This window comes from Pongo pygmaeus, chromosome 11, assembly GCF_028885625.2.
Source record: "Pongo pygmaeus isolate AG05252 chromosome 11, NHGRI_mPonPyg2-v2.0_pri, whole genome shotgun sequence".
Classification (NCBI taxonomy): Eukaryota; Metazoa; Chordata; class Mammalia; order Primates; family Hominidae; genus Pongo; species Pongo pygmaeus.
The window spans coordinates 130,088,744-130,115,615 of NC_072384.2; the positions used below are offsets into that span (position 1 = coordinate 130,088,744).

At 39.4% G+C, this 26,872-nt stretch overlaps 1 protein-coding gene across 2 annotated transcripts in view; it reads right to left on the reverse strand.

The window, feature by feature from the left end:
• Positions 1 to 26,872, reverse strand: part of DNER (delta/notch like EGF repeat containing) — a 365,518-nt gene that overhangs the window by 137,586 nt on the left and 201,060 nt on the right. For both annotated transcript variants that reach the window (XM_054477662.2, XM_054477663.1), the window contains exon 6: positions 20,409 to 20,562. In XM_054477662.2, coding sequence (XP_054333637.1) covers positions 20,409 to 20,562 — 154 coding nt within the window. The remainder of the gene's footprint in view (positions 1 to 20,408; positions 20,563 to 26,872) is intronic.

Consider the following 26,872-nt stretch of genomic DNA (forward strand, 5'->3'; position numbering starts at 1 on the left):
CCACCATGCCCAGCTAAGCTTTTTTTATTTTTCACAGAGACAGGATTTCGCTATGTTGCCCAGACTGGTCTCAAACTCATGGCCTCAAGTTATCCTCCTGCCTCAACTTCCCAAAGCGCTGGGATTAGAGACCTGAGCCACCACACCCAGCCTAACCTACTTTTTAAAACCTGCTTTCATGATCTGCTAATTCACTCACTTCTTGAGGTGAAAAAGGCTGGGTTTGGGGACACACAGAAAATTCTAATCGGGATTTGTTTCCAGCAGGAGGTGACCCATTTCAAACCAACAATGCAAAGGCACTGACACTTAGTCAGTGTGCAAAAGAGTAAATGTGGAAAGGGAACACACACAACAACATTCCCGTTGCCTTAGAAATAACAAGTTTTTAAAAATAGGCTGAAATCATCAGTTAGTTGGAACAATGTAGTGCTTTGAAGTTGAAAAATGCTTTGCATAATGCTAATAATATTTTGGCAGTGGTGGTTCTGAACGTGTATCACCTCTATTCCTTTCAGAAAAAGAAATAGCTCCTTTGAGGAAGAACTATATTCTTGAAATTAGAAGGCTTTTATAAAATGTTAATAAATCCTGATTAAAAAAGTTAAATTTCAACTTAATCAGCCATTGTGTGTTTACTATGTACAAGGCACAGGGCTTGGCACTGACATGATGGAAAACTCAAGAGTAATAGAATTGTTGCTGCCCTCAAGCCAGCTACAAATTACACATGTGCTACAGGGAGAAGCTGGGGGACAGAGAGAAGAGGAAGAAGAAATAAGAGAATTGAGCCCCTACCATACACCTGTATGGCTCATATAGAATTGTATCTCATTCTATTCACCCATTCATTTGTTCAGCAAGTGTCCTTACTGAGCACCTGCTATGTGTCAGGCTCCAAGCTAGGTGCTCGGTGTATGGATTGACAACTGATCAGGTACTTGCATTCCTTCAATACTCATAACCAGCTGTGATGAGGGTTGTTCTAATCTCTTTGCAGAGATGAAGAAGCAGGCCCAGAGAGGTTGTGTAATCTTCCCAAGGAGCCCAGCTAGAAAAGGGTAAGAGTGGCAGCAGGATTTAAACTGCTGGCTCAGAAGCTGTGGCCAAGTGGAACAGATAAGGGTCTAGATTCCAGGGCAGACAGTATCAGGTTTGTACCTGACTCTGGCACTTAGGGTTCATGTAACTTTGGGCAATAAGTCACATGAACCTCTCCAGGAACCTTGTTCTGAACCGAATAGTATGATATTAGGGCTTGATGGGAAATAAAGAATATAGCCCAATTTTAAAGGGCACAATTCAGTCCACATCATTCCACCTCTTATTCTCCAAAATTTAGGTTCTTCTCACACACACAAAATACATTCATTCCTTCCCAACAGCCCCAAATGTCTTAACTCATTCTAGCATAACACCTAAAATCTAAAGTCCTAAGTCTCATCCATATACCATCTAAATCAGATATGAATGAAACTCAAAGTGTGATTTATCCTGAGGCAAAATTCCTCTCCACACATGGACCTGTGAGATCAGACAAGTTACATGCTTCCAAACACAATGGTGGGACAGGTGTAGGATAGATATTCCCATTCCAAAAGGAAGAATTAGGAAGGAAAGAAGAGGTGACAAGTCCCAAGCAAGTCTAAAACTCTAGCAAGGCAAAATCCATCAGAATGTAACAGCTCAAGAGCAATCCTCTTTGGTTTGATGCTGTGCCCTCCAGGCCCCTGTTGTGGCAGTGTCACCCCACAGCTTTGCAGGGCAGCCCTGCCCCAGAGACAATGGGCAGAGTCATTCAGCCCCATTGAAATCTGGGAGGCTGTTCTACCCTTAGAAACCAAGCAGGAAGCCTTGTCCCCACACCTGGAGTAGAGGTGGGATTATACCATCTCTGCAGTGGGAGTTACAGCTCTGCTGATCTCTGACTCTCCTTTGGGGCCATCTTTCCCTTTCCTTGAAGAACAGCTCATGTTCACAGCTGAATAGCTCTATATTCCAATCCTATAGATTCCAAGAAGTCTGACAGCCTTCCTTCATTCCACCTTTACTTTCTCTGTCCCCTTTAGTTCAAACTGACAGTATCTTTGATTGTAAAATCCCATCTCAATTCCTGGCTTCTGCTGAGATTGCTGATTAAACCCATGAATCATATCCATGATCTCTTTATCAAATGGTTCCTCAGCCACAACCTTAAGTATTCTCTTCAGAACAACTTTCTCATTTTTTTGCAATATAGATAGACTGAGAATTTTCCAAGTCTTCAAGTTCTGATCCGTCTTAGCTTAACAATTTCCTTTTCAATGCATATCTCTCCTTTTGCATTTTACTTGAGTAGTCAACAGGATCCAGCCTTTCAACACTTTGCTTGGAAATCTATTCAGCTAAATATATAATTTCATCACTAACAAATTCTACCTTTCACAAAATACTAGAATGTAGCTCAGCCAAGGTTTTTGCCACTGTATAACAGAACCAATAGGAGATATATATAAAGAGATTTATTATAAGGCATTGGTTCATATGATTATGGAGGCTGAGAAGTCCCCATACCTACAGTCAGCAAGCTGGGGACTAAGGAAAGCCAGTGACGCAATTCCAGTCTGAGTCTAAAGACCTAAGAACCAGGAGAGATGGTGTTAGTTCCTGTCTGAAAGCTAGCAGGCTCGAGACCCAAAAAGGGCCAATATTTCAACTGAAGTTGGAAGGCAAGAAAAGACCAATGTCCCAGCTCATGGCAGTCAGGCAGGAGGAATTCCCTTTTACTCAGCCTTTTTGTTCTACTCAGGTCCTCAACCTAGGCCCACCCACATTAGAAAAGGTAATATTCTTTACTTAGTCTACCAATTCAAATGTTAATCTTATCTAGAGACATCCTCATAGACACACCCAGAATAATGTTTGACCAAATATCTGGGCACGCCCTGGCCCAGTCAAGTTGACACATAAAATAAACCATCACAGAGATCTTTCTTTGATTCTGTTCCTCATGTTAATTTTTCCACTAAACTTATTTCTACAGCAGTCTGTATTTGCTGCTCACTCATTCTCACATCATGTCTACCTCCTGTTCAGCTCATCACTGCCAACCAGTGTCACCTGGTGGGAGGTTGAGGTGGGTGGTCAGTCTAATAACTTATTGGCCACATGTAAACCACGAGGGTATGACAGCTCTAGACACAGTATTGCCCTACAGAGTGTTTGGCACCTCCTAACTACCCTTCTTGCTCCTGTCCTTACAGTCTTTGAAAGAGACCTCAAAGCTTCTGATATAGCCTATGTCAGGTCAATGTAATGGAAAACCACCACAGGCTTGAAAAACCTTGTTACTAAGTTTAATAACCTCCTCTTAGATTTTCTTGCAGTAATTGATGCTGATGACAATCCCTTTCTTTTTGAAAGTATTGTGAGAAAGTTTCAAGAAAAATATCAATTACACTTCATTAAAATTTTCTGCTCAAAACAGACACTTTACTGATCAAAATCTATAGTCCATTTCATATTGTGAAAACATGTATATGACTTCATTAATATTTATAAGTTAAAAGATCACTTCCTGCTTCCAAGCAATTATATTGAGTCAAAATGAAAACTAAAAGAGAAACTATAAACAAAAAGAGAGTAGTAAGTCCTTACCTATCAATAATTATTTTGAATTTACATGGATTAATTTTCCAGGCAGAAGACATAGAGTGGAGGCATGAATTTTTTTAAGTCCTAATTATATGCTGCCTACAAGAGATTCACTTCACTTTTAAGGACACACATAGATTCAAAGTAAAGGAATGGAAAAAGACATTCCATGCAAGTGGAAACCAAAAGAGAGCAGGGATAGCTATACTTAAATAAAATAAAATAGAATTTGAGTCAAAAACTGTAAAAAGAGGCAAAGATGGTCATTATATAATGACAAAGGGGTCAATTCAATAACAGGATATAACAATTATAAATATATATGTGCCCAACTTCAGAGCCCCTACATATATAAGGCAAATATTAATATATCTGAAGGAAGAGTTAGACTGCAGTACAATAACAGGGGACTTCAATACCCCACTTTCAAAAATAGAGAGACTATCCATACAGAAAATCAATAAGAAAACACCAGAGCTGGACTGTACTTCAGGCCAAATGGACCTAACAGTTACATACAGAGCATTCCACCCAACAGCAGCAGCATATACATTCTTTTCAAGCCACATGGAGCATTCTCCAGAACAAATCATATGTTAGGCCACAAGACAAATCTACCAAATTTAAGAAGATTGAAATCACATCAATAATATTTTCATATTCCAATGATATGAAAGTAGAAACTGATAACAGGAGGAATTTTAGAAAATTTACAAATACATGAAAATTAAGCAACATGCTCTTGAACAACCAATAAGTCAAAGAATAAATCAAAAGAAAAATGTAAAAATATCTTGAAACAAACAAAAATGGAAACACAACATACCAAAACTAATAGGATGCAGTTAAAGCAATTCTAAGAGGAAAGGATGTAACAATAAATAACTACATCAAAGAAGAAGAAAGATCTCAAATAAACAACCCAATGTTACATCTAAAGAAGCTAGACAAAGAACAAACTAAGCCCAAAGTTAATATAAGGAAGGAAATAATGAAGATCAAATCAAAAATAAATAAAATAGAAACTAGAAAAACAATAGGAAAAAAATCAACAAAACTAATGAGTTGTTTTTTTAAAAGATAAATAAAGTCAACAAAACTTTAGCTAGACTAACAAAGTGAAAAAGAAGACTTAACTGAATAAAAACAGAAATGAAAGAGGGGATATTACAACCGATACCACAGAGATACAAAGGATTTGTTATACTATAACACAAATAATTACTCTAATACTATAACCAGTAATACACCAACAAATTGGATAACCAAGAACAAATGCATAAATTTCTAGAAACATACAATCTATCAAGACTGAATCATGAAGAAATAGAAAATGTGAACAGACCAAGAATGAGTAAAAGAGTGAGCCAGTAATAAAAAAGTCTCCCATCAAAGAAAAATTCAGGAACTGATGGCTTCACTGCTGAACTGTATTAAACATTTAAAGAGCTAATACCAATTTTGCTCAAACTCTTCCAAAATATGGAAGAGAAGGCCAGCATTACCCTGATACCAAAGCCAGACAAGGACACTATGACAAAAGAAAACTACAGGTCAATATCCCTGATGAACACAGAAGAAAAAATTCTCAAAAAAACACTAGCAAACTGAATTTAATACCATATTAACAGAATCATTCACCACAATCAAGTGGGATTTATCCATGGGAAGCAAGGAAGGATCAACATATGCAAATCAATAAATATGATATATTACTTTAAAAGAATGAAGGGCAAAAACCACATCATCATCTCAATAGATGCAGAAAAAGCATTTGACCAAACTTAGCATCCTTTCATGATAAAAACTCTTAACAAACCAGGTATAGAAGAAATGTATCTCAACACAATAAAGGTCATATATGACAAGCCCAAAGCTAACATCATACTCAGTAGTAAACAGTTGAAAGATTTTCCTCTAAGATCAGGAACGAGTGGCCCACTCTCATCACTTCTATTGAACATCAATGTTCTATTGAACATTGTATGTTCAAGAACATACAATGGGGAACAGGGCCGGGTGCAGTGGCTCACACCTGTAATCACAGCACTTTGGGAGACCAAGGCAGGTAGATCACCTGAGGTCAGGAGTTTGAGACCAGCCTGGCCAATATGGTGAAACCTCGTCTCTACTAAAAATACAAAAATTAGCTGGGTGTCGTGGTGGGTACCTGTAGTCTCAGCTACTCAGGAGTCTAAGGCAGAAGAATCGCTTGAACCCAGGAGGCAGAGGTCACAGTGAGCCAAGATGATGCCACTGCACTCCAGCCTGGGCAACACAGCAAGACTCCATCTCAAAAAAAAAAAAAAAAAAGAAATTTAAAAATTGGGAATAGACAGTCTCTATTGCCTTTTTCAATAGGCAAGAAAAAGAAATAAAACGCATCCAAATCAGAATGGAAGAAGTTAGACTGTTTGCTGATGACCTGACCTTATATATAGAAATTATTTAAAACCCCACAAAAGGACTGCTACAATTAATAAATGAATTCAGTAAATGTGCAGGATACAAAATCAACATACACAATGCAGTAGCATTTCTGTACACTAACAACGACCTACCTAAAAAATAAATGAAGTAAACAGTTTTCTTTGTAGTAACTACAAAATAAAATACTTAGAAATACATTAAACCAAGTAGGGGAAATATCTGTAAATTTACAACTATAAAATTCTGATAAAAAAATTGAAGACAAAAATAAATGGAAAGATATCCTGTGTTCATGGATGGGAAGAGTTAATATTGTTAAAATGTCCCTTTTATCTAAAGCAATCTACAGATTCAATGAAATTCCTACAAAAATTCCAATGACATTTTCCACAGAAATATTTAAAAAATTCTAAAATTTGTATGGAACCACAAAAGACTCCAAATAGCTAAAATCAATCTTGAGTAAAAAGAGCAAAGCAGGAGGGATCACACTACCTGATTTCAAAATATACTACAAAACTATAGCAATCAAAACAGCATGGTGCTGGCATGAAAACAGATGCATACTAATGGAACACAACAGAATGCTTAAAAATAAATCTATGCTTTTACAGTCATTTGATTTTCAACAATGATGCCAAGAACATACAATGGGGAACAGGGCCGGGTGCAGTGGCTCACACCTGTAATCACAGCACTTTGGGAGACCAAGGCAGGTAGATCACCTGAGGTCAGGAGTTTGAGACCAGCCTGGCCAATATGGTGAAACCTCGTCTCTACTAAAAATACAAAAATTAGCTGGGTGTCGTGGTGGGTACCTGTAGTCTCAGCTACTCAGGAGTCTAAGGCAGAAGAATCGCTTGAACCCAGGAGGCAGAGGTCACAGTGAGCCAAGATGATGCCACTGCACTCCAGCCTGGGCAACACAGCAAGACTCCATCTCAAAAAAAAAAAAAAAAAAGAAATTTAAAAATTGGGAATAGACAGTCTCTAAAATAAATGGTGGTGGGAAAACTGGACATCCACATGCAGAAGAATGAAATTGGACTCTGATCTCATGTCATATGCAAAACATCAATTTAAAGACTTAAATATCAGATCTGAAACTGTTAAACAGAAAAAAAAAAAATAGAAGAGCTCTGTGGCAATTGTCTGTGCAATGATTTTTTTTTGCATATAACCCCAAAAGCCCAGGAAACAAAAGCAAAAATAGACCAATGGGATTACATCAAACTAAAAAGCTTCTGCATGGCAAAAGAAGCAATCAATGGAGTGAAAATACAACCTACAGAATAAGAGAAAATACTTGCAAACCACACGTCTGATAAAGAATTGCTATTTCAAATATATAAGGTATTCAAACAACTCAATAGCAAGAAAACAAATGAGCCAATTTTAAAAATGGGCAAAAAACCTGAATAGACTTTCTTTCTTTTTTTTTTTTTTCTCTTCAAGACAGAGTCTCACTCTGTTGCCCAGGCTGGAGTGCAGTGGCACAGTCTCGGATCACTGCAACCTCCGCCTCCCAGGTTCAAGCAATTCTCCTGCCTTGGCCTCCTGAGTAGCTGGGACTACAGGCACGTGCCACCACGCCCAACTAATTTTTTGTATTTTTAGTGGAGAACAGGTTTCACCGTGTTAGCCAGGATGGTCTCAGTCTCTTGAACTCATGATCTGCCCTCCTCGGCCTCTCAAAGTGCTAGGATTACAGGCATGAGCCACCATGCCCAGCCCTGAATAGGCTTTCTAAAGAAAGACATACAAATGGCCAACAAGTATATGAAAGAAGGCTCAAAATCACTGATCATCAGGGAAGTGCAAATTAAAACCACAATGAGATATCAAGTCACACCTGTCAGAATGGCTATTATCAAAAAGACAAAAGATAATATGTGTTGGTGAGGATATGGAGAAAAAGGGACTCTTGAACACTGTTGGGAATGCAAATTAGTGTAACTATTATGAAAAACAGTATTTAGGTTCCCCAAAAAACTAAAATAGAACTACTGTATGATGCAGCAATCTCACTACTGGATATATATCCAAAGGGATTGAAATCAGTATTTCGAGGTGATATTTGTACTATCATGTTCATTGTAGCATTATTTACAAATAGTCAAGATATGGGTTCAGTCTAAGTGTCCATCAACAGGTGAGTGAATAAAGAAAATGTGGTGTATATATACACAATAGAATACTATTTGGCCTTTTTTCAAAATTTCCATAGGTTTTGGGGGAACAGATTGTGTATGGTTACGTGAGTATGTTATTTAGTGGTGATATGTAAGATTTTGATGCACCTACCACCCGAGCAGTATACACTGTACCCACTTTGCAGTCCTTTATCCCTCACTCCGCTCCCACCCTTTCCGCCGAGTCCCCAAAGTCCATTGTATCATTCTTATGCCTTTGCATCCTCATAGCTTAGCTCCCACTTATGAGTGAGAACATATGATGTTTGGTTTTCAAAAGAAGAAAATTGTGTCATCTACAACAACATGAATCAACCTGGAGGACATCGTGCTAAGGGAAATAAGCCAGACACAGAAGGATAAATGCTGTGATACCACCTATATGATGAATCTAAAATAGGCAAACTCACAGAAGTAGAGAGAATGGTGATTACCAGGAGGAGGGTGGGAGGAGGGGAGGACAAGATTGGAGAGATTTAAAAGAGTACCTAGGTTGTTCAAAGGATACAAAATCTCAGGAGGAATGCTTCCAGAGATCTATTGTACAACACCGTGACTATAGTTAGTCACAATGTATTATATCCTTAAAAATTGCTAAGAAAGTAGATTTTAAGTGTTCTCACCACAAAGAAATGATAAGTATGTGAGGTTAAAAAAAAAGAAAAAGAAAGAAAACTAAAGAAAAATGTTTATTACTTAACCAACTCAAAACCCAATCTGCCATATTTATGCATTTCTAGATTGTCCATAACTAAAAAAAAAACTTTGTACTGACACTTGACATAGAAATTAAAGCAAAAACGTCAAAAATATTAACAAATTCGGAGCTGCAGATTCTTTGCTGAAAATATTTTCCCTTACCAAGAAACATTCTCCTCTCAAGAGAAATAAGCCTTGTGTCAAGACCACAATGCTCCTGTGAAGAGACTTTGTTGAGAGTTTTTGTTCTCTGATGACAACACAGTTTGAATTAATTCATTCATCAAACAAAATAATTTTGCATGATCAAACTTGTAATAATCAGAGCACAGTAGGATACATTTTCAAAAAGAAGACACACTCCCCTCTGTTTGAAGGTTTTTGTGTATTTATCTGGTGTTTTGGAGGTTAATTAATTGATATTAATTAATTATAAGTAGTTAATCCACAAAGAAAATGCAATTTTCCTATGGAAAAATAATTTGTTCAAGGATATCCAGCAGCTCACAGTTGACCAACAAGGAGTGGCCTGGTTTACAGACAGCAGTTGCAAAGTGAATGGACAATATCCTGTTTGGAAAGCTGCTGCTTTGGTCAAGGAAGGTAAAAACTGATCTGCTCAGTGGGCTGAATTGCATGCTCTTTTTCTAAGAGTAATGGAAGAACTAACAGTGGTGGAAGCCCCTGTGTTTGGGTTTTCACTGACTCACTGGGCAGTGACCAATGGCCTGGCCACATACTCAGGCAAGAGGGCAGTGGAAACCTGCCCTATCAAAAGGAAACCCATATGGAGCATGGCCCTATGAAGATTTGAAGGGTGCATTAAAGTAGAACCCGTCAGTGCCCCTCAGAAGAACTCCCTTCCAGGTTCAGAAGGTGACTGGAATCAACAAGCAGATATCTACGGGTGCTCCCTTGAGGTGGCCACCTGAGTCCATCAAATGGGTGGATATGGGATAAGGGGGCACCTCAGCAGTGCAGAGATGGGCTGAACCTAGACATCTTCCTCTTGCACCCTCCTCGGGCACATAATGCCAAAATTGTACTATTTGTCAATAAGAGAGATAGAGACCGCCGATGGCTATGGGGCAGATTCTCTGTGGGGAAAAAAGGCCCTGAACATAGCTGGTGAGTGGGACTGATGCTGGCAGCCCGGGGAGCTACAAATAGGTCTTGACGGGAATAGACACTGACTCTGGACTGGGTTTTGTTTACCCTGCGGAAGATGAAAATGCTGGGAGTGCCATAACAAAAACAAAAAACAAGAAACAGAAGATATTACATGGATTTGGATGGTTATCATTTCTTCAGACCAATGAACACACTATACAGCCCATAATGTCCAACAATGGGTAGAGATATCCTCCTCAGAGGGATAGTTTGATAGAGAAATAGGACAGGTAACTGAAACAATGGTTGTCTGAAACAAGGAGATGGCAGGCAAGGCTGGCTTACCTGGTTTCGCAGCTGTGTGCTCACACTGAATATGAATGGGATTAAAGGGGTGTCCCCCTTAGATATTTTTTTCCTCTGGCTGATCTTGGGGAGAGGGGATAGGGAGAATGCTGGTATGATTAAGCAATTCTTGCCAAGGTAGAGAGTACACTGGTATAACAACTATAATTTTTCTTTCTTTCCCAAGTTACCCATCAAATAATTATTTTTCCTCCTCTACCTGATACAATGGTCCTTGTACTAGGGCTGCAACTGCAAGTACTGGAATCAGGGACAATTTCTAAACCGAAAACTGTAACTATGTTTTTAAACCTTATGTCAGAATTCCTAAGGACCTAATGGGGGTAGGTTATGCTTTGACCCCAACTGGCAAAACTGGGGCTAAGAGTGAATACAGCTATGTTGCCTGGGTGGTAAAAATGGCTCACTAGTTCAGAGCCTATGTAACCTCACCCTACAAAAATGGGAATAGACTGAGGAGAGGCCCTTGCTAGACTAGCATTGTTACCAGCAGTCTGGACCAGCACAGTGGTCAAACCTAATGTCCCTTCCAGAGGTGGAAAAGTTGAGTAAAAATAAATGACAAATGGAAAAAGGAGAAATAGTAGCTGAAGGTAAAGGAATAAATAAATAGGATGCACTATCATCTCGAAAGAGTCTCAGAGCAAGAGATGACATTGTCTCAGCTCAATTATAACAGATGCCTTAAAGGGTACAATACATGTTTGCCAAGACGACTCCTGCTTTTGGAACCCAATGAGATAAAAAGGAAGCCTGCAAACTGAGTGGCCACAGCCTGGGAGACATTCATGCAGTATGATGGACTGGACTGACAACTAATGACTGAATAGGATTCTAGTAATGTGGAGGTATCTTTTGAGTTATACATACTTTTTTGTTGTTTGTTTGTTTTGAGACAGCATCTCACTCTGTCACCTGGGTTGAAGTATAGTAGCACTGTCTCAGCTCACTGCAACCTCTGCCTCCTGGGCTCAAGTGATCCTCCCGTCTCAGCCTCCCGAGTAGCTGGTACTACAGACGCACACCAATATGCCCAGCTAATTTTTGAGTTTTTTTTGTAGAGATGGGGTTTTGCCATGTTGCTCAGGCTGGTCTCAAACTCCTGGGCTCAAGTGATCTGCCCACCTTGGCCTCCCAAAGTGCTGAGATTACAGGCGTGAACTACCATGCCCAGCTGAGTTGTGTATTCTTTTGATGTAACTGATCTGTGTTTGAAAGCCGGGAGATGGCCTGTGGTGATGTGTGCGTGTGCATGCACACGTGAGCGTACACACACCCAGTCACATATATATATATCAATGCCCTGTGTATCTCTTCATCTATACTCTTTGTATAAATAAATCCTTTATTTATTTATTTATTTGCTTACTTATTTTTGAGATGGAGTCTCACTCTGTTGCCCAGGCTGGAGTGCAGTGGCGTGATCTTGGCTCACTGCAACCTCTGCCTCCTGGGTTCAAGCGATTCTCCTGCCTCAGCCTCCCAAGTAACTAGGATTACAGGTGCCCGCCACCATGCCTGGCTAATTTTTGTATTTTTAGTAGACAGAGGGTTTCGCCACGTTGGCCAGGCTAGTCTCAAACTCCTGACCTCAGGTGATCTGCCTGCTTCGGCCTCCCAAAGTGCTAGGATTACAGGCATGAGCCACCATGACCGGCCCTGTAATATCCTTTAGAATAAAGTGATGAACAACAAAAAAAGATGTTCAGAACTAAACTCATTAGTAAACTCCCCTTTAAACATCAGCCCCCTTTTTTTACACAAAATTGCCTAATATTTATTTTATTATAAAGAGATCTTTTGACATGGAAATGCTGAAGGGAATACATTGTCTTAAATCATGCATTTGTGACAGGAAATTACTCAGCACACCACATAGTTGCAAACACGGAAAAACAGTATAGTAAGATGATCAATAATCCTGCAGAAGGACCTGGGTTCAAATCCCAGCCCCAACAGTTACTGGTGCTTGCACCTGGCATGGCATGGACAAGACGTGTTCCCCATGTTGTTTCCTCTTCCTAGTCAGTGACTTTAGGGAATAAGGGACTGAATTCTGGCAAATGGCATGCGGTGGAAGGGATAGCAGATGCTACTAGGCACTGCCCTAAGAACATTACATAGGACCCTCCAGCTGTCCCTTTGCCTTCAGCAGTACTGTGAAGGCCACCTCTTGAGGATGATATCTCATAACATGAAGGGACCTGGATCCCTGAGTCACCGCCTGGAGGCTAAGTGCCCCCATCAGACTATGACACAAGCAAAAATTAACCTTGGCTTGGAAGCCACTGAGGCTTGAGGATTATGCGTTGCTGCAGAGTGTGTGTGTGTGTGTGTGTGTGTGTGTTGGCTACAATAAAAAAGCAGCACTAGAAGCTAAGCTAAAAGAGAGAGAGAGAAACCTATGGGAATGGGGGTTCCTGCAGGGAACTGGAACTGGCAAAGAAGAAACCTTCCTAAGGAAACTCAAGAACAAGTTATCAGATAGATGAGCAAAGAGGGAGTTATGATGCCAAGGTAACATTTCCTAAATCTCTTCTACCCCTGATCAGGATTTGTGCTAAAGCATAAAAAAGAGTAGAGCCGGGGGTGGGGGGGTCCCCTGGACCCATCTCTGTGAAAATGCAGTGAAGAAAAGTAGCTGGGAGTCAGAGAGACCCTGAGAGAGGCAGGAGTAACCTTTGGGCAAAGTGGAAGGTGAGACAGATGACAGGAGAGCTACAGATTCAAGGAGAGCAGAAATGAATTATTTTAAATTGCTGCTATGGTTCTACGGCTGCCTTAAAATTCTATTAAACAAGAAAGACCTTTCACATGGAGGGATTTTTCTCACACATGGAAAACTAACTCTAAGCAAATTATACATGTTTCAAGAACCTCAGAAAATAAAACAATATGATGTAAATGTCAATGTAAAAAAAATATTATTTTCGAAACTTGTTTAAACTGTGACCAATACACAAAGGCACCTATAACTAATTTCATATTATTTCATGAAAATGGGAGTTTTCAATCTGCAACATTCAAAAAATGGTAGAACTATTGTCAGAAAGCAGCTTACTTAAACCATAATTTGCTATTATTTACAAGTGTGGGGCTATAAAATAGTTTTGTTGTTTTAATAGAAGACATAAAAGATGACTGTTTTGTGAATCAAGATCAATTTGCCATCTCCTGGGCTCCAGCACAATTCTGATGAATTTACCAGCAACCACCAAACCGTTTCGGGGTTGTATTAGTCTGTTTTCATGCTGCTATGAAGAAATGCCCGAAACTGGGTAATTTATAAAGGAAAGAGGTTTAATTGACTCACAGTTCCACAGGGCTGGGGAGGCCTCAAGAAACTTACAATCATGGTGGAAGAGTAAGGCAAACACGTCCTTCTTTACATGGTGGCAGGAAAGAGAAGAATGAGAACTGAGCAAAACCATTATAAAACCATCAAATCTTGTAATGACTTACTATCACAAGCACAACATGGGGGAAAGAGAAGAAAGAGAACTGAGCAAAACCATTATAAAACCATCAAATCTTGTAATGACTTACTATCACGAGCACAACATGAGGGAAACTGCCCCTATGAGTTAATTATCTCCACCTCGTCCCACCCTTGACACATGGGGATTATTACAATTCAAGGTGAAATTTGGGTGGGGACACAGAGCCAAACCATACCAGGAGTCTAAGTACAATTATCAAAGTTCATATGCTTGTAATGCAAAAATGCTATGGCCTTTTTTTTCTTTTTTTTTTTAAATTATACTTTAAGTTCTAGGGTACACATGCACAACGTGCAGGTTTGTTACATATGTATACATGTGCCATGTTGGTGTGCTGTACCCAGTAACCCATCATTTACATTAGGTATATCTCCTAATGCTATCTCTCCCCACTCCCCTTACCCCACAACAGGCCTCAGTGTGTGATGTTCCCCTTCCTGTGTCCAAGTGTTCTCATTGTTCAATTCCCAACTATGAGTGAGAACATGCAGTGTTTGGTTTTCTGTCCTTGTGATAGTTTGCTGAGAATGATGGTTTCCAGCTTCATCCATGTCCCTATGCTATGGTCTTGATGTCAACTGAAAGTCAAAGTATTACAATTATGCATTGCTTAATGATGGGGATATGTTCTAAGGAATGTGTCGTTAGGTGATTTCATCATTATGCTAATGTCATGGAATGTACTTACACAAATCTAGATGATATAGCCTACTACACACCTAGGCTATACAGGATAGCCTATTGCTCCTAGGCTACAAATCTGTACAGCATGTTATTGTACTAAATACTGTAGGCAACTGTAACACAATGATAAGTATTTGTGTGTCTAAACATATCTAAACATAGAAAAGTTACCATTAAAACACAGTATTGTAATCTTATGGCACATCATTGTTTATGTATGTCTAAATATATCTAAACATAGAAAAGTTACCATCAAAATACAGCATTGTAATCTTATGGCACACCATTGTTTATGCGGTCCATCACTGACCATCAGTATGTGGTCCATCACGACTATACTTCTATTATTGTTACTGTTGTACATGTACATGTACATGACTATACTTCTATTATTGTTACTGTTGTTAGTAGAAGGCCCAAGGAGATTCCTGTATGCCTACATGTGCTATAATGTGCTATTGGCATTGGAGACATTAAATCACCTTAGATGGTAACAGTAAAATTCTTTTTCCTATTAACAAGCAAAAATAATTAATTATGTTTCTGGAAATTTCAAAACAATGGTTTAACCATGACAGTGCAGAAATGCTGAGAAGATAATAGGCACAATTTAAAATACACAGCTATTTAGTTATTCTAAATTCTGTCTGTAGCTTTGAAGAAATAGGGACACATTATAAAGTATCATATACTATGTATTTACAGAAATGGTGTATTTCTGAAGGTTAAAAATAAAATTATAAAATAGGAAATTGGATCTCTATTTCATACTATATATATGTAAATCAAATTCATATTGATTAAAGACTTTGTTACAAAACAAAATTTTTAAATGTTTAGTGGAAAACAAGGTTAATATCCTTTAGATCTTCATGCAGGGAAACATTTTCTTAAATCGGACATAAATGTATTAACCAGAAAAGTAAAGTTAGAGAACTATAATGTCTATTCCTCAAAAGAGCCCTTGAAGTCAAAAGACAAGTTATAAACTTGAAGAACATATTTACAATTTGTATAACAAATTATTAGTATCAAAAATAAAGAATTCTAACAAATCAACAAGAAGAGTGCGCACACACACAGATAATGGCAAATAAACATATGAAGAGGAGTTCAGCATTATTAGTGTTCAGCAGACTACAGAGGCCATAATGAGACTCCTTTTTATACCTATCCAGTGGGCAGGCATTAAGAACTCTGACACTACCAAATGCTGAAGAAGATGTGGTCTACAAACTCACTTGTATACTGCACATGTGAGTAGATATTAGTGCAACACTTGGAAAAAACAGTTTGATATGACCTCCTATAATTGGTCAATTATATATTTTATGTTCCACAATTTTACTTCTAGGTATATACCTTAAAAACCTCTAGCACATACACAACAGAAGACATACAAGAATGCATATCTGTCCCTGTTCATAGACTGGAATTTTATATGGCAGTCAAGAACTCCAACACTATGGATGTCTTAGTAATAATAGTATTAAGTGAAAAAGTAAGTACCAGAGAATTGCATGCATGACACCATAACATGAATCATGCATGATACCATTTTTATAAATTTTAGAAGAATTAAAAATAAATGTTTCTATAAAAACATGTAAATATTAAAATGATTAAAAAGGAAAATAGGCTGGGCGCAGTGGCTCATGCCTGTAATCCCAGCACTTCGGGAGGCCGAGGCGGGCAGATCACGAGGTCAAGAGATCGAGACCATCCTGGCTAACACGGTGAAACCCCGTCTCTACTAAAAATACAAAAAATTAGCCGGGCATGGTGGTGGGCACCTGTAGTCCCAGCTACTTGGGAGGCTGAGGCAGGAGAATGGCATGAACCTGGGAGGCGGAGCTTGCAGTGAGCCGAGATCGCACCACTGCACTCCAGCCTGGGCGACAGAGTGAGACTCCATCTCAAAAAAAAAAAAGCAAACAAAGAACTGATCAACTCAAGATTCAGGGTGGTTGTTATCTCTGGAGGGAAAGGAGAGGCGAAGGGATGAACAAAGGAGGAGCCTATAAGGTTAGCTGTCAGAAACAACTTCTGTTTTTGGTGGTGGTTTCACTGGTGCTTAGTAAATATGTAAAAATAGGCTATGCATGAGTAAGATCAGAGAGTGCCACAAACCAAGTATTATCATCAATTCAATTCTGTGTACATAAAATCCTTTAAAAAAATGAATCCCCTTTGAGAACAAACCCAGATAAAATATCAAAGTGAAATCATGTCAGTCCAAATATATCGAAAACCTCCACCAGCCAGCTCTGATTGAGACTATCTGTAAAAGGATCTCTATTTAACATTACTTCCAAAAGAGATATTGCAACCATCTAAAAGATTCATCAATAGAGGAATAGCTTAAAACATCTGTCTACATTTATACTCTTTCATTAATTCATCTCATCAACACATTGACTGAGTGTCCACAGTTTGTCAGACACTGTGGAATATAATCATGAACAAACCTGATCCAGGCCCTGCCCTCATTTGGCTTAACCATCCTTTAAAAAAGGGAAGACAGGCCGGGTGCAGTGGCTCACGCCTGTAATTCCAGGACTTTGGGAGGCCGAGGTGGGTGGATCACCTGAGGTCAGGAGTTTGAGACCAGCCTGGCCATCATGGTGAAACCCTGTCTCTACTGAAGTACAAAAATTACCCGGGCATGGTAGCGGGTGCCTGTAATCCCTGCTACTTAGGAGGGCTGAAGCAGGAGAATCGCTTGAACCTGGAAGACAGAGGTTGCAGTGAGCCGAGATCATGCCACTGCATTCCAGCCCAGGCAACAAGAGCAAGACTCTGTCTCAAAATAAAATATAAAATAAAAAAGGGAAGACAGGTAATAATCAAAGAGTCACACACACAAATGTATGCTGAAAACAGACAGTACTGTGAAGGAAGGAACACAGGGTTATAGAAGAGAAAAATGGAGAGAGACTTATCTTGAAGCCTTCAGACAAGACTTCCTGAGAAAAGGGACATTTAATAGAGGCCTGAAACAAGAGAGATCTGGGAGTAGTTACCCAAGCAAAAAGGAGACAGGGAGGAAGTATTGTCCAAGCACAAGGATGAGAGGGTGGATCCTGTGGCAGATGAGAGGTCAAGCTATTACAGAGGTAAAAGGTCAAGGTGGCTGAAACCAGGGCAAGAGAGACATGGGGGTGAGATAGGGCTGGAAAAGCAGGCAAAAGACATATCCTGGTGCAGAATGAGGCCAAGGATTTCAATCTCTGTTCAAAGAGCAATGTGAAGAACAAGTTTAAGCAGAAAAGCAATTACATCCGAATCTCACTGGGAAGGGATCCCCTGCAGCCATGTGGAGAACGGAGGGTCTGGGCATGGATGCGACAAAGGCTGATGCTCATTTTGACTTGAGAACCCTGGCTCTAGTGTGCAGCAGGGTCAAGAATTGTTGGAGGAACAGCAGGAGGCCATCTCAGCAGCACAGGCAAGGGGCAAAGGCCACTAGCCTGAAGGTGTTGGCAATGGGGCTACAGAGGGTGGAGGATTTGAGAATTCTCTAGGTGGCAAAATGGAGAGCATCAGAGGTGGAAAAAATACAAAGAGAGAGGGAGAGGGAGGCACCTAGAATGACTTGTAGATGTCTGGCTTCTAGAAATGGATGGAACACTAGAAGACGAGCTGTGTCGGGCTGGGAACACGATGAGTTCAGTTTGGAGATGACTGAGCTTAGGGTGTCCTGGGACACCTAAATGGAGATGCCATGTAGGCTGTCAAGTAAGTAGGTCTGGAGGGGAGTCTGACCTGGAGATAAAAATCTGGGGACACCATGTAACTGTTCAAATGAATGAGGTCACTCCATACGAACTGACTTGGTATGATGTCTATGATCCACTGCCAAATGCATACTGAAAAAAGGCAAGTTATAGAACAATATGTGTCATATCACTGTTTAAAAACATGTAGAAAAATACTTAATCATCTGGCCTGCAAGAGAAATACACACACTCTGACCTACACACAGACACACACACATATACACACACATACACACATACACACACAATGAAAGAATATACTAAATATTAACCTATCCCTATGATTTGATAAAGTTTAGGTGGGAATAGATAAGTGAATGAATTTAACTTTTATAAATTTCTACTTTGTTGACTCTCTTGTTTCTTACAACGAGTACTTAATAAACCCCATGCCCACTTCATTACATCCCTTTTTTCATCCCCAACTCCTACCTTATCCTGAATCCCCACCCAGTGACAGAAGCTGGCAAGAGAATGGGATGGAAAGAGGAAAGATGATGTCAATTTTGCACATTATTTTATAACAAAACAAGAACAACTTGGCGTTTGCTTTTAAGATGCATCAAAATAGCTGTGTCAAAACATTCCCTGGTAAAATGCCATTCCTGCTCCTGAAGGGTTTGTAATCAAGTTGGCTGAGCAGTAAGTCTACAGCATGAAGTCAGAGCATGAAGTCTACAGCAACACTGTCCACTGCACTCTCCCTAGAGGCCCTCAATGTGCTCTGAGGATTTCCAAGTCTCATGTAACATCCAAGAACACACCACACTAACCAAGAAATGTTAAAAACTTCCCATTGTGGAGAACAAGGTAGCAGGAACTTGAACTAATGAACATACATGAACAAAAGGAAATTAATATAAACAAGAAGATTAGGTGGCTTTTGTGGTTTATCCTGGATTTTTCTTCAGTTACTTAATATAATCACCCTGCACAGTGCCAGCCCACACTCAGTACATACTTGTGGAATTGTTTTTAAAATATCCAAGACTCTATTGGGCTGAGAATATTATTTTCCCTGAACAAAAATGGGGTAATGCTGAAACAGAAGCATTTTAATGTCAGAAAGCCAAGAGACATATTGTGTAGCCCGATGTGAACTTTCTTCTTCCATTCCCTGATTACATAAAGCATAGACTGATAGAATCAAATGAGATCTTGAAGCTGCCTTGTTCAACAACTGGGCAAAGCATTGTTTAACCATCCTTAACTAAGAAGAATACGCTGAAAAATGTGGAACCAGCTCAAATGCTCATCAATCAATGAGTGGATAAAGAAACTGTGGTATACATATACAATGGAATACTACTCAGCCATAAAAAGGAATGAATTAGGCTGGGCAAAGTGTCTCATGCCTGTAATACCAGCATTTTGGGAGGTGGAGCAGGTGGATCACCTGAGGTCAGAAGTTCAAGATCAGCCTAGCCAATATGATGAAGCCCCATCTCTACTAAAAACACAAAAATTAGCTGGGTGTACGGGCGCATGCCTGTAATCCCAGCTACTTGGGAGGCTGAGGCAGGAGAATCGCTGGAGCCCAGGAGGCAGAGGTTGCAGTGAGCTGAGATCACACCATTGCACTCCAGACCGGGAAATAGAGTGAGACTCTGCCTCAAAAAAAAAAAAAAATTAATTAATGGCATTCACAGCAACCTGGATGGGACTGGATACTGTCACTCTAAGTGAAATAACTCAGGAATGGAAAACCAAACATCATATGTTCTCACTCATAAATGGGAGCTAAGCTATGAGGATGCAAAAGTATATGAATGATACAATGAACTTTGGGGTCTCGGGGGGAAGGATGAGAAGGGGATGAGGAATAAAGATCACAAATCGGGTTCAGTGTATACTGCTTGGGTGATGAGTGCACCAAAACCTCACAAATCACCAAAAAGAACTTACTCATGTAACCAAGTACCACCTGTTCCCCAAAAAAACTATGGAAATTAAAAAAAGAGGTGCATGCTGTACAGACATACACCTAATAACTGAACCACGAGTATATATCGTACCGGGAAGGCAAACACAGGTGAAATTGCTCCCATGTTGCTTTTCATTTGCATCAATACAGCTCGCGTTGTTTTGGCAAGGTTTCCTCTGGCAAGCATCGTATTCTTCACAGAAAGTACCCACGTACTGCTCCTCACAGGTACAGGAAAAAGTTGCCTAAAACACAAAAAAACACAGTGTCGGTTACCTGGCGCCTCTCAACAGTGTGCTTTGGCTGTGAGACTCAAAGTTTGAAAGAACCACTTCCTTTTTATAATCAGCAATTTAATCAAATCACTTATGTCAGAATCTAGTTGAAATCATCACTTTAAGAAAAATAGTATGTTTCTTTACAGTCTAATCTCAAACACATTTTTCTATTCTTTGTTCATATTTATCCCCGTCATTTTCAATCTTCCTAAAATAGAAAGGAAATGAACTTGTTTTAAGCTAAAATTGAAGTTTTGCTGACCAGACATGGAAATGGCAATTTTGCTAGAGCAGATAGTTTAATGCTACAGCCATTAAACTAGATGTCACTCCAACCAACCAAAACCTTCAACAGAGATAGCACTTGCAACAAAAATGTCATCAAATCTCCAACCCAGACCACCCTTTCAGAGCACTGAGAAAATGCACTGAATCACTCCTTCAACTGGCCTCAGTGTACAGCCATGCAGATTTCCTGAGTGCAAGGGAAAATAAAAAGAGTATAATTCAAGTAACCATTTTGTATCGCTTATGATATTAACATTATCTTAGTAAAAGACCATAACTCAGACACAGAGAATGGAATTTGACTTGAAGCTTCATTTCTGAGATAGCAGCAAAATACAAACAAAATTGAGTTTCTGTCCCCTTCTTAATGCCAGCCTGGGGGTAGTGGCATGTCTGAAATAAACCACAAATCTGTCCCCAAAGCCTACACAAAGCAATATAGATCATTACAGAAGATTTTTACAAGGAAGAGAGGAGGAGAGGTAAAGAAGAATGACATTAACAGATCTTACTACTGAAGAAAATCTAAACAAAACAGACAAAAGCCCCTTGCCCAGCTCATCCCCAAGCCTGGCACATGGGGAGTTCAATCTCTACCATTCCCCAGCCATTATCCCCTCACCCTCCCTCCCTCTCCCTGCTGCTAATCTTAGAAAGAGACTCTCTCCTCTTCTCCAAGCACTGTCAACTCAGGATCTCCACCCAGTACCCCCATAAGCACAACCCACTGCCTGCCTTCCCCTAGAAGAGAAAACGGTTATCCATTCTTCTATTTAGTACATTTCTGTCTCTCAATCAAGTTTCATAATTCCTGCACATTTCTTAATAAATTTACTCCTGAATATTTATGTTTTTGTAGCTATTGATAATGAAATATCTTCTTCATCCTATTCTTGTTAATACCAATGATACTTGCTAGTAATTATTACTCAGGAATAAAATACTAGGATTTTGTTTCCAGTTATCACACTGAGCTTTTAATACAGGTCAGAGTTTTTAGTTGATTTCCAGGCTTTCTACACGACACAAAACCAGATAATAATAATAAGTCCATAACAATTGCAAATAGTAATAATGTCATCTTTTCTTCTCCAGTTCTCAAGGTTACATTGGCAGCTCTTCCGGAATAATTTTGACCTCAAAGGAATGTTTGTAGAATTTACCACTAAGTAGATTGTTGGAATGACTGTGAAATTTTATCAAATGCCATTTTAACTCCTATAGGAATTGTCTATTGTTTTTATCTGTGACCTATTATGACACGAATTCAATATCTAGATTTCCTAGTACTGATTCAACCTTATGCTCCTGGAAGGAACATCCACTTAAGTCATTATACAAAATGGTTTTAATATGGCTGGCTTCTATTAGTAGTCATACTTCTAGTGCCTTCCATTTCACTCTCCCTCCACCCTCTTTCCCCAACAGATTTCTTTTCTAAGAAAAAGCTGTCCCTTGCAGATGAGATCGTGTTTTACACTGCATAGGAGGATGCCCCTCACAACAACTGACTGAACAAGAAGTGTGCAGACCCCTCAGAAACCAACCAAGAGGCCAGACAATAGGATATGACATTTAGCTCGACCAAACTGCCAAATTGTATATAGGTGCCTTTCTCCTGTTAACAGAATATGGTTTTTTGCTAAGGGAATACAACAGGTCCTTGTAATCTGCATAATCAAGTCTCTTGTAGTTTAATAATACATTCTTCAATGATATCTTAGAAGCTAAAACAATCATAATTTTTTTTTAAAAAAATCCTTTCTTCTTAAGCTGAAGCTATATTTTCTGCCTTCTATTTCTATCACCTCTCACTTCTTTGTGGTAAATGGAAATTCCCTCTTCATTCTAGCAATAAAATGAGGATCTATCTGTTTTTTCATCATGTTTTGAGTTTTTTCCTTTTGTATTTGTAGCTGGAAGCTAAGAGAAGCTGTCAGAAAGGTATTTTTTTAAAACAGGAAACTCCTTTTTTTAGAACTGTCTTCTAAGGACAATCTTGTCCTTGCTCAAATGCATAACAGAGTACACATTTGATATGTGCATGAGTCCTGTTTGGAGCTCTCTGTGCATCGGAAGATTTGTGGCCACCTTTGAAATGTAAATGCTGTGCATGCCCAGTGCATACAATCCCAAAGCAGGCCTCCAAATCATGATAAATTACTATATGTCATTGGTCTTGGCAGCTGTCTTCTAAAATTTACTTGATTTGTATCCAGACATTCCATATTGCAGATAAATTTGCTCGGTTATTTGACGGATACATTTAGCATGTAATTCATCTAGTGCATTCCATGGAAAATATGCTGCTTATGGAAATAAATTATTAAGAGCCCCAAATCAAATATCTTCAAGTTAGCTTTTTTTTTTTTTTTTTGAGACAGTCTCACTCTGTCACCCAGGCTGGAGTGCAGTGGCACGATCTCAGCTCACTGCAACCTCTACCTCCTGGGTGCAAGCAATTCTCATGCCTCGGCCTCCCAAGTAGCTGGGATTACAGGCTTCTGCCACCATGGCTGGCTAATTTTTTATATTTTTAGTAGAGACAGGGTTTCACCATGTTAGCAGGCTGGTCTCGAACTCCTGACCTCAGGGTGATCCTCCCACCTCGGCCTCCCAAAGTGCTGGGATTACAGGCGTGAGCCACCGCACCCAGCCTCTTCAAGTTAGCTTTGATTGAATTTAGCTAAAACAGAAGCCATCCATTTTGTTTTGCTTTATTGCAAGCAGGAACCTTGAAAGAAACCTGAAAAAACTGTTGAAACAATTGCTTTTGATAAAGTAAAACACAAAATTGATTCTTAAATTTTCCTTGAGAGATGAGGAAGGAGGTTATAAAATGTTTAACATATTCATGACCATAAAATTTTAGTTAAATATTTGTATATTCTCTATCATATCATCTATAAAGTTAGATTTCTCCCTGCCTATTTTCTAAGAACAAAGAGCTTTCCTATAATATTAAAAAGTTTGTTTTGATAGTTTTAAGACTGCTGACTTGTAAGAGATCCTGAATGTTTATTATAGGAAACTATGTTCGCACCTCTTTTGTGAAAAACCGTGTTTGACCACTGAAGTTTAACTCATTGCCTGTGATATCACTAATCACTAATCTAACTCCAATTAACTCCACCAGCATAAGCGACAAAATAAGCTTACTTAAAATTAGCAGCTTAGCTAAATTACAGAAAGATACTTCCTTGTAAAAGTATTGTATAAGTACATGGAAATGTACTTTTCAAGTAAAATGAACAGTGACCCTCAGAGATTAATTTAAAAACCCAATAAAGAATCTCAATTTTCCTCAACAGCTTGAAGTCAAATATGCCATTTGTACATTAATGAAATTTAGTCAGTCAGCTGTGGGAAGATGTAGTGCCAGCTATTTGGGAAGCTGAGGGAAGATGATTGCATGACCCCAGGAATTTGAGGTTGCAGTGAGCTATGATTATGCCACTGGACTCCAGCCTGGGTAACAGAATGGGATACTGTCTCTAAAAAAAAAAAAAAGAAAAGAAAAAAACGCTGGGCACGGTGGCTCACCCCTCTAATCCCAGCATTTTGGAAGGCCGAGGTGGGCAGATCACAAGGTCAAGAGATGGAGGCCATCCTGGCCAACATGGTGGAACCCCATCTCTACTAAAAATACAAAAAAAATTTAGCTGGGCATGGCGGCATGTGCCTGTAGTCCCAGCTACTCAGGAGGCTGAGGCAGGAGAATCGCTTGAACCCAAGAGGCGGAGGATGCAGTGAGCCGAGATCGCGCAACTGCACTCCAGCCTGGTGACAGAGTGAGACTCCGTTTCAAAAAAAAAAAAAAAGAAAATAAATTAATAAAAGGAAACTTCTAGGTTAAAAAAAAAATCACACATGCATTCACTTATTTGTCCTTTCAACCAATGTGTATTAAGCATATACTATGTGCCAGGCACTGTCCTAGGAGCCGAGTGTCACAGAAGTGAACAAGACCCTCTCCTGGCGTTTATATTCTAGTAGGGTTGACTGACAATGAACAAAATGAATGAGAAAATGGTATAGTAAATTAGGTTATAAATGGCACGGGGAAAAACGGAGACAGGGAATGGAAGTGGAAGGGCTGTTATGAAGAACACAATTTAAAATAGGATGTACAGAGAAAGTGACAACAGGGCCAGGACTTGCTGGAGGTGCAGAGTGGCCATGGAGGCATCCGAGGAAAGGTATTCCAGGTAAGGGGAACAGCCAGTGCAGAGACTTCAAGGTGGACCATGCCTCACATGTTCAGGAAAGATCCAGAAGCCAGTGTAGCTAGAGTATAGCAAATAACAGAGAGAATATTGTAACATGAGAGGTCACTGGGTGTGCAGCCAAATCATGTGGAATGGTGGTTTTCATCTAGGGACCATATTACCTCCCAGAAGACATTTGGCAATGTCTGGACATACTTTTTGGTTGTCACAGCTGAGGGCTTACTACTAGCCTCTGGCGGATAGAGTTCAACATTGTAAGGTGCTAAACACCTTACAATGAACACGGCCGGTCCCACAGCAAGAAACTATCCAGTACCAAATGTCAGTGGTGCTGAGCTTAAGAAACCCTGATGTAGGCTTTATAGGCTACTGTAAGAACTCTGGCTTGGTATAAAATTTTGGAAAAGATAGTTCTTGTGCCAAAAAAGACCCGAAAATGCATTGCACATAGTAATGTTGCTTTACGTTAAATTACCTTGTTTCATTACAGTAGTTTGTTTTATTCAGATAACACCCAGACCCTGAATGTAAGTAATCCCACAGCCATCTCAAAGCAGAAGCTGGATGGTTATTTATTCAGGGAAATTATGTTTGAGTCTTCCATTTTCACATGATGATGTCAGTCCTACCATCTTAGGTGATCTTCCAAGTATGAGAGGTATCTTTTCTCAGCATTATAAAATAACCGGCTCTTACCAGATAATTTAACCTAAACTGGATATTGTCCAACATGTACTCATTAATTCCATTCATTCAACACATGTTTTTTGAACACCGCCATGTGTCTAGCAATATTGTGAATACTAAAGATGCGGTGAAGGTCGAAAGGACACAGTCCCCATTCTAGTGGAAGAAAAGGACATGTTCTATGTCAGATAACATCCTAGAGGGACAACAAATATATAGTTTCCTGTCACATTGTGTAAGTGCTATAAAGAAGTATAAATTGATACGAGGAGACAGAGAGTGACAGTGGGGTGTAGATAGGCTTTTATCTCAATCAAAGTCTAGTTGGGAAGACCAATGTCTTTGAAGAATTGCACACAGGTAGAATTCAACCCTTCCTCCACATAGTCAAGCTTTTTACACCTAAATCGAGTCCAACCATCAGAAAACTGAATCTTGGACCATATTGCCTTGTTCCTTTGGCAGAACTGCTTTCACTGAGTTGTTATTTCACCTTACACTCTCAATTAAATATTGAAGAGCCCTATAAGAAACATCCCTGTTAAACCTAATATGACATCCACTATGAGGATATTGTTGAGAACATTATACACCATATATCACTTCGTGCACCATTTATGAACTCTTACCCAAGAAAATTCACTCATTTAAGTGCCACAGTTTTGCTAGTCTTTAGAACTCATGTTTCATTCTCAAGAACGATGCAAATCATGCGATTACTCTTTTCCTATTTTCTTTTTGATTTGGGCTGCTGTAAGCTCAGGGTCTAGTTGAAGTTTAGCTTTAACAACTACATAGGGCTCTATGACTACCTGACTATTTCTCGTTTCTAACTTGGATAATGCCTTCTAATTTATATATTCTCTGATTCTGACTTTTTTGACATTTTTCTGTTTCAATACTTTGTGTAATATAGAGCCAAATATCACGAATACATCTAAACCCCTAACACAGCACTCAAGGCCCTTGACAGTCTGGCCCCAACCCACCTTTTCAATCTTATTCTCTGTCATTTTACCTCTCTCAGTAAAGCCTATGTGTTGGTGAACAAATCATTCCAGTGAGATAAGCCT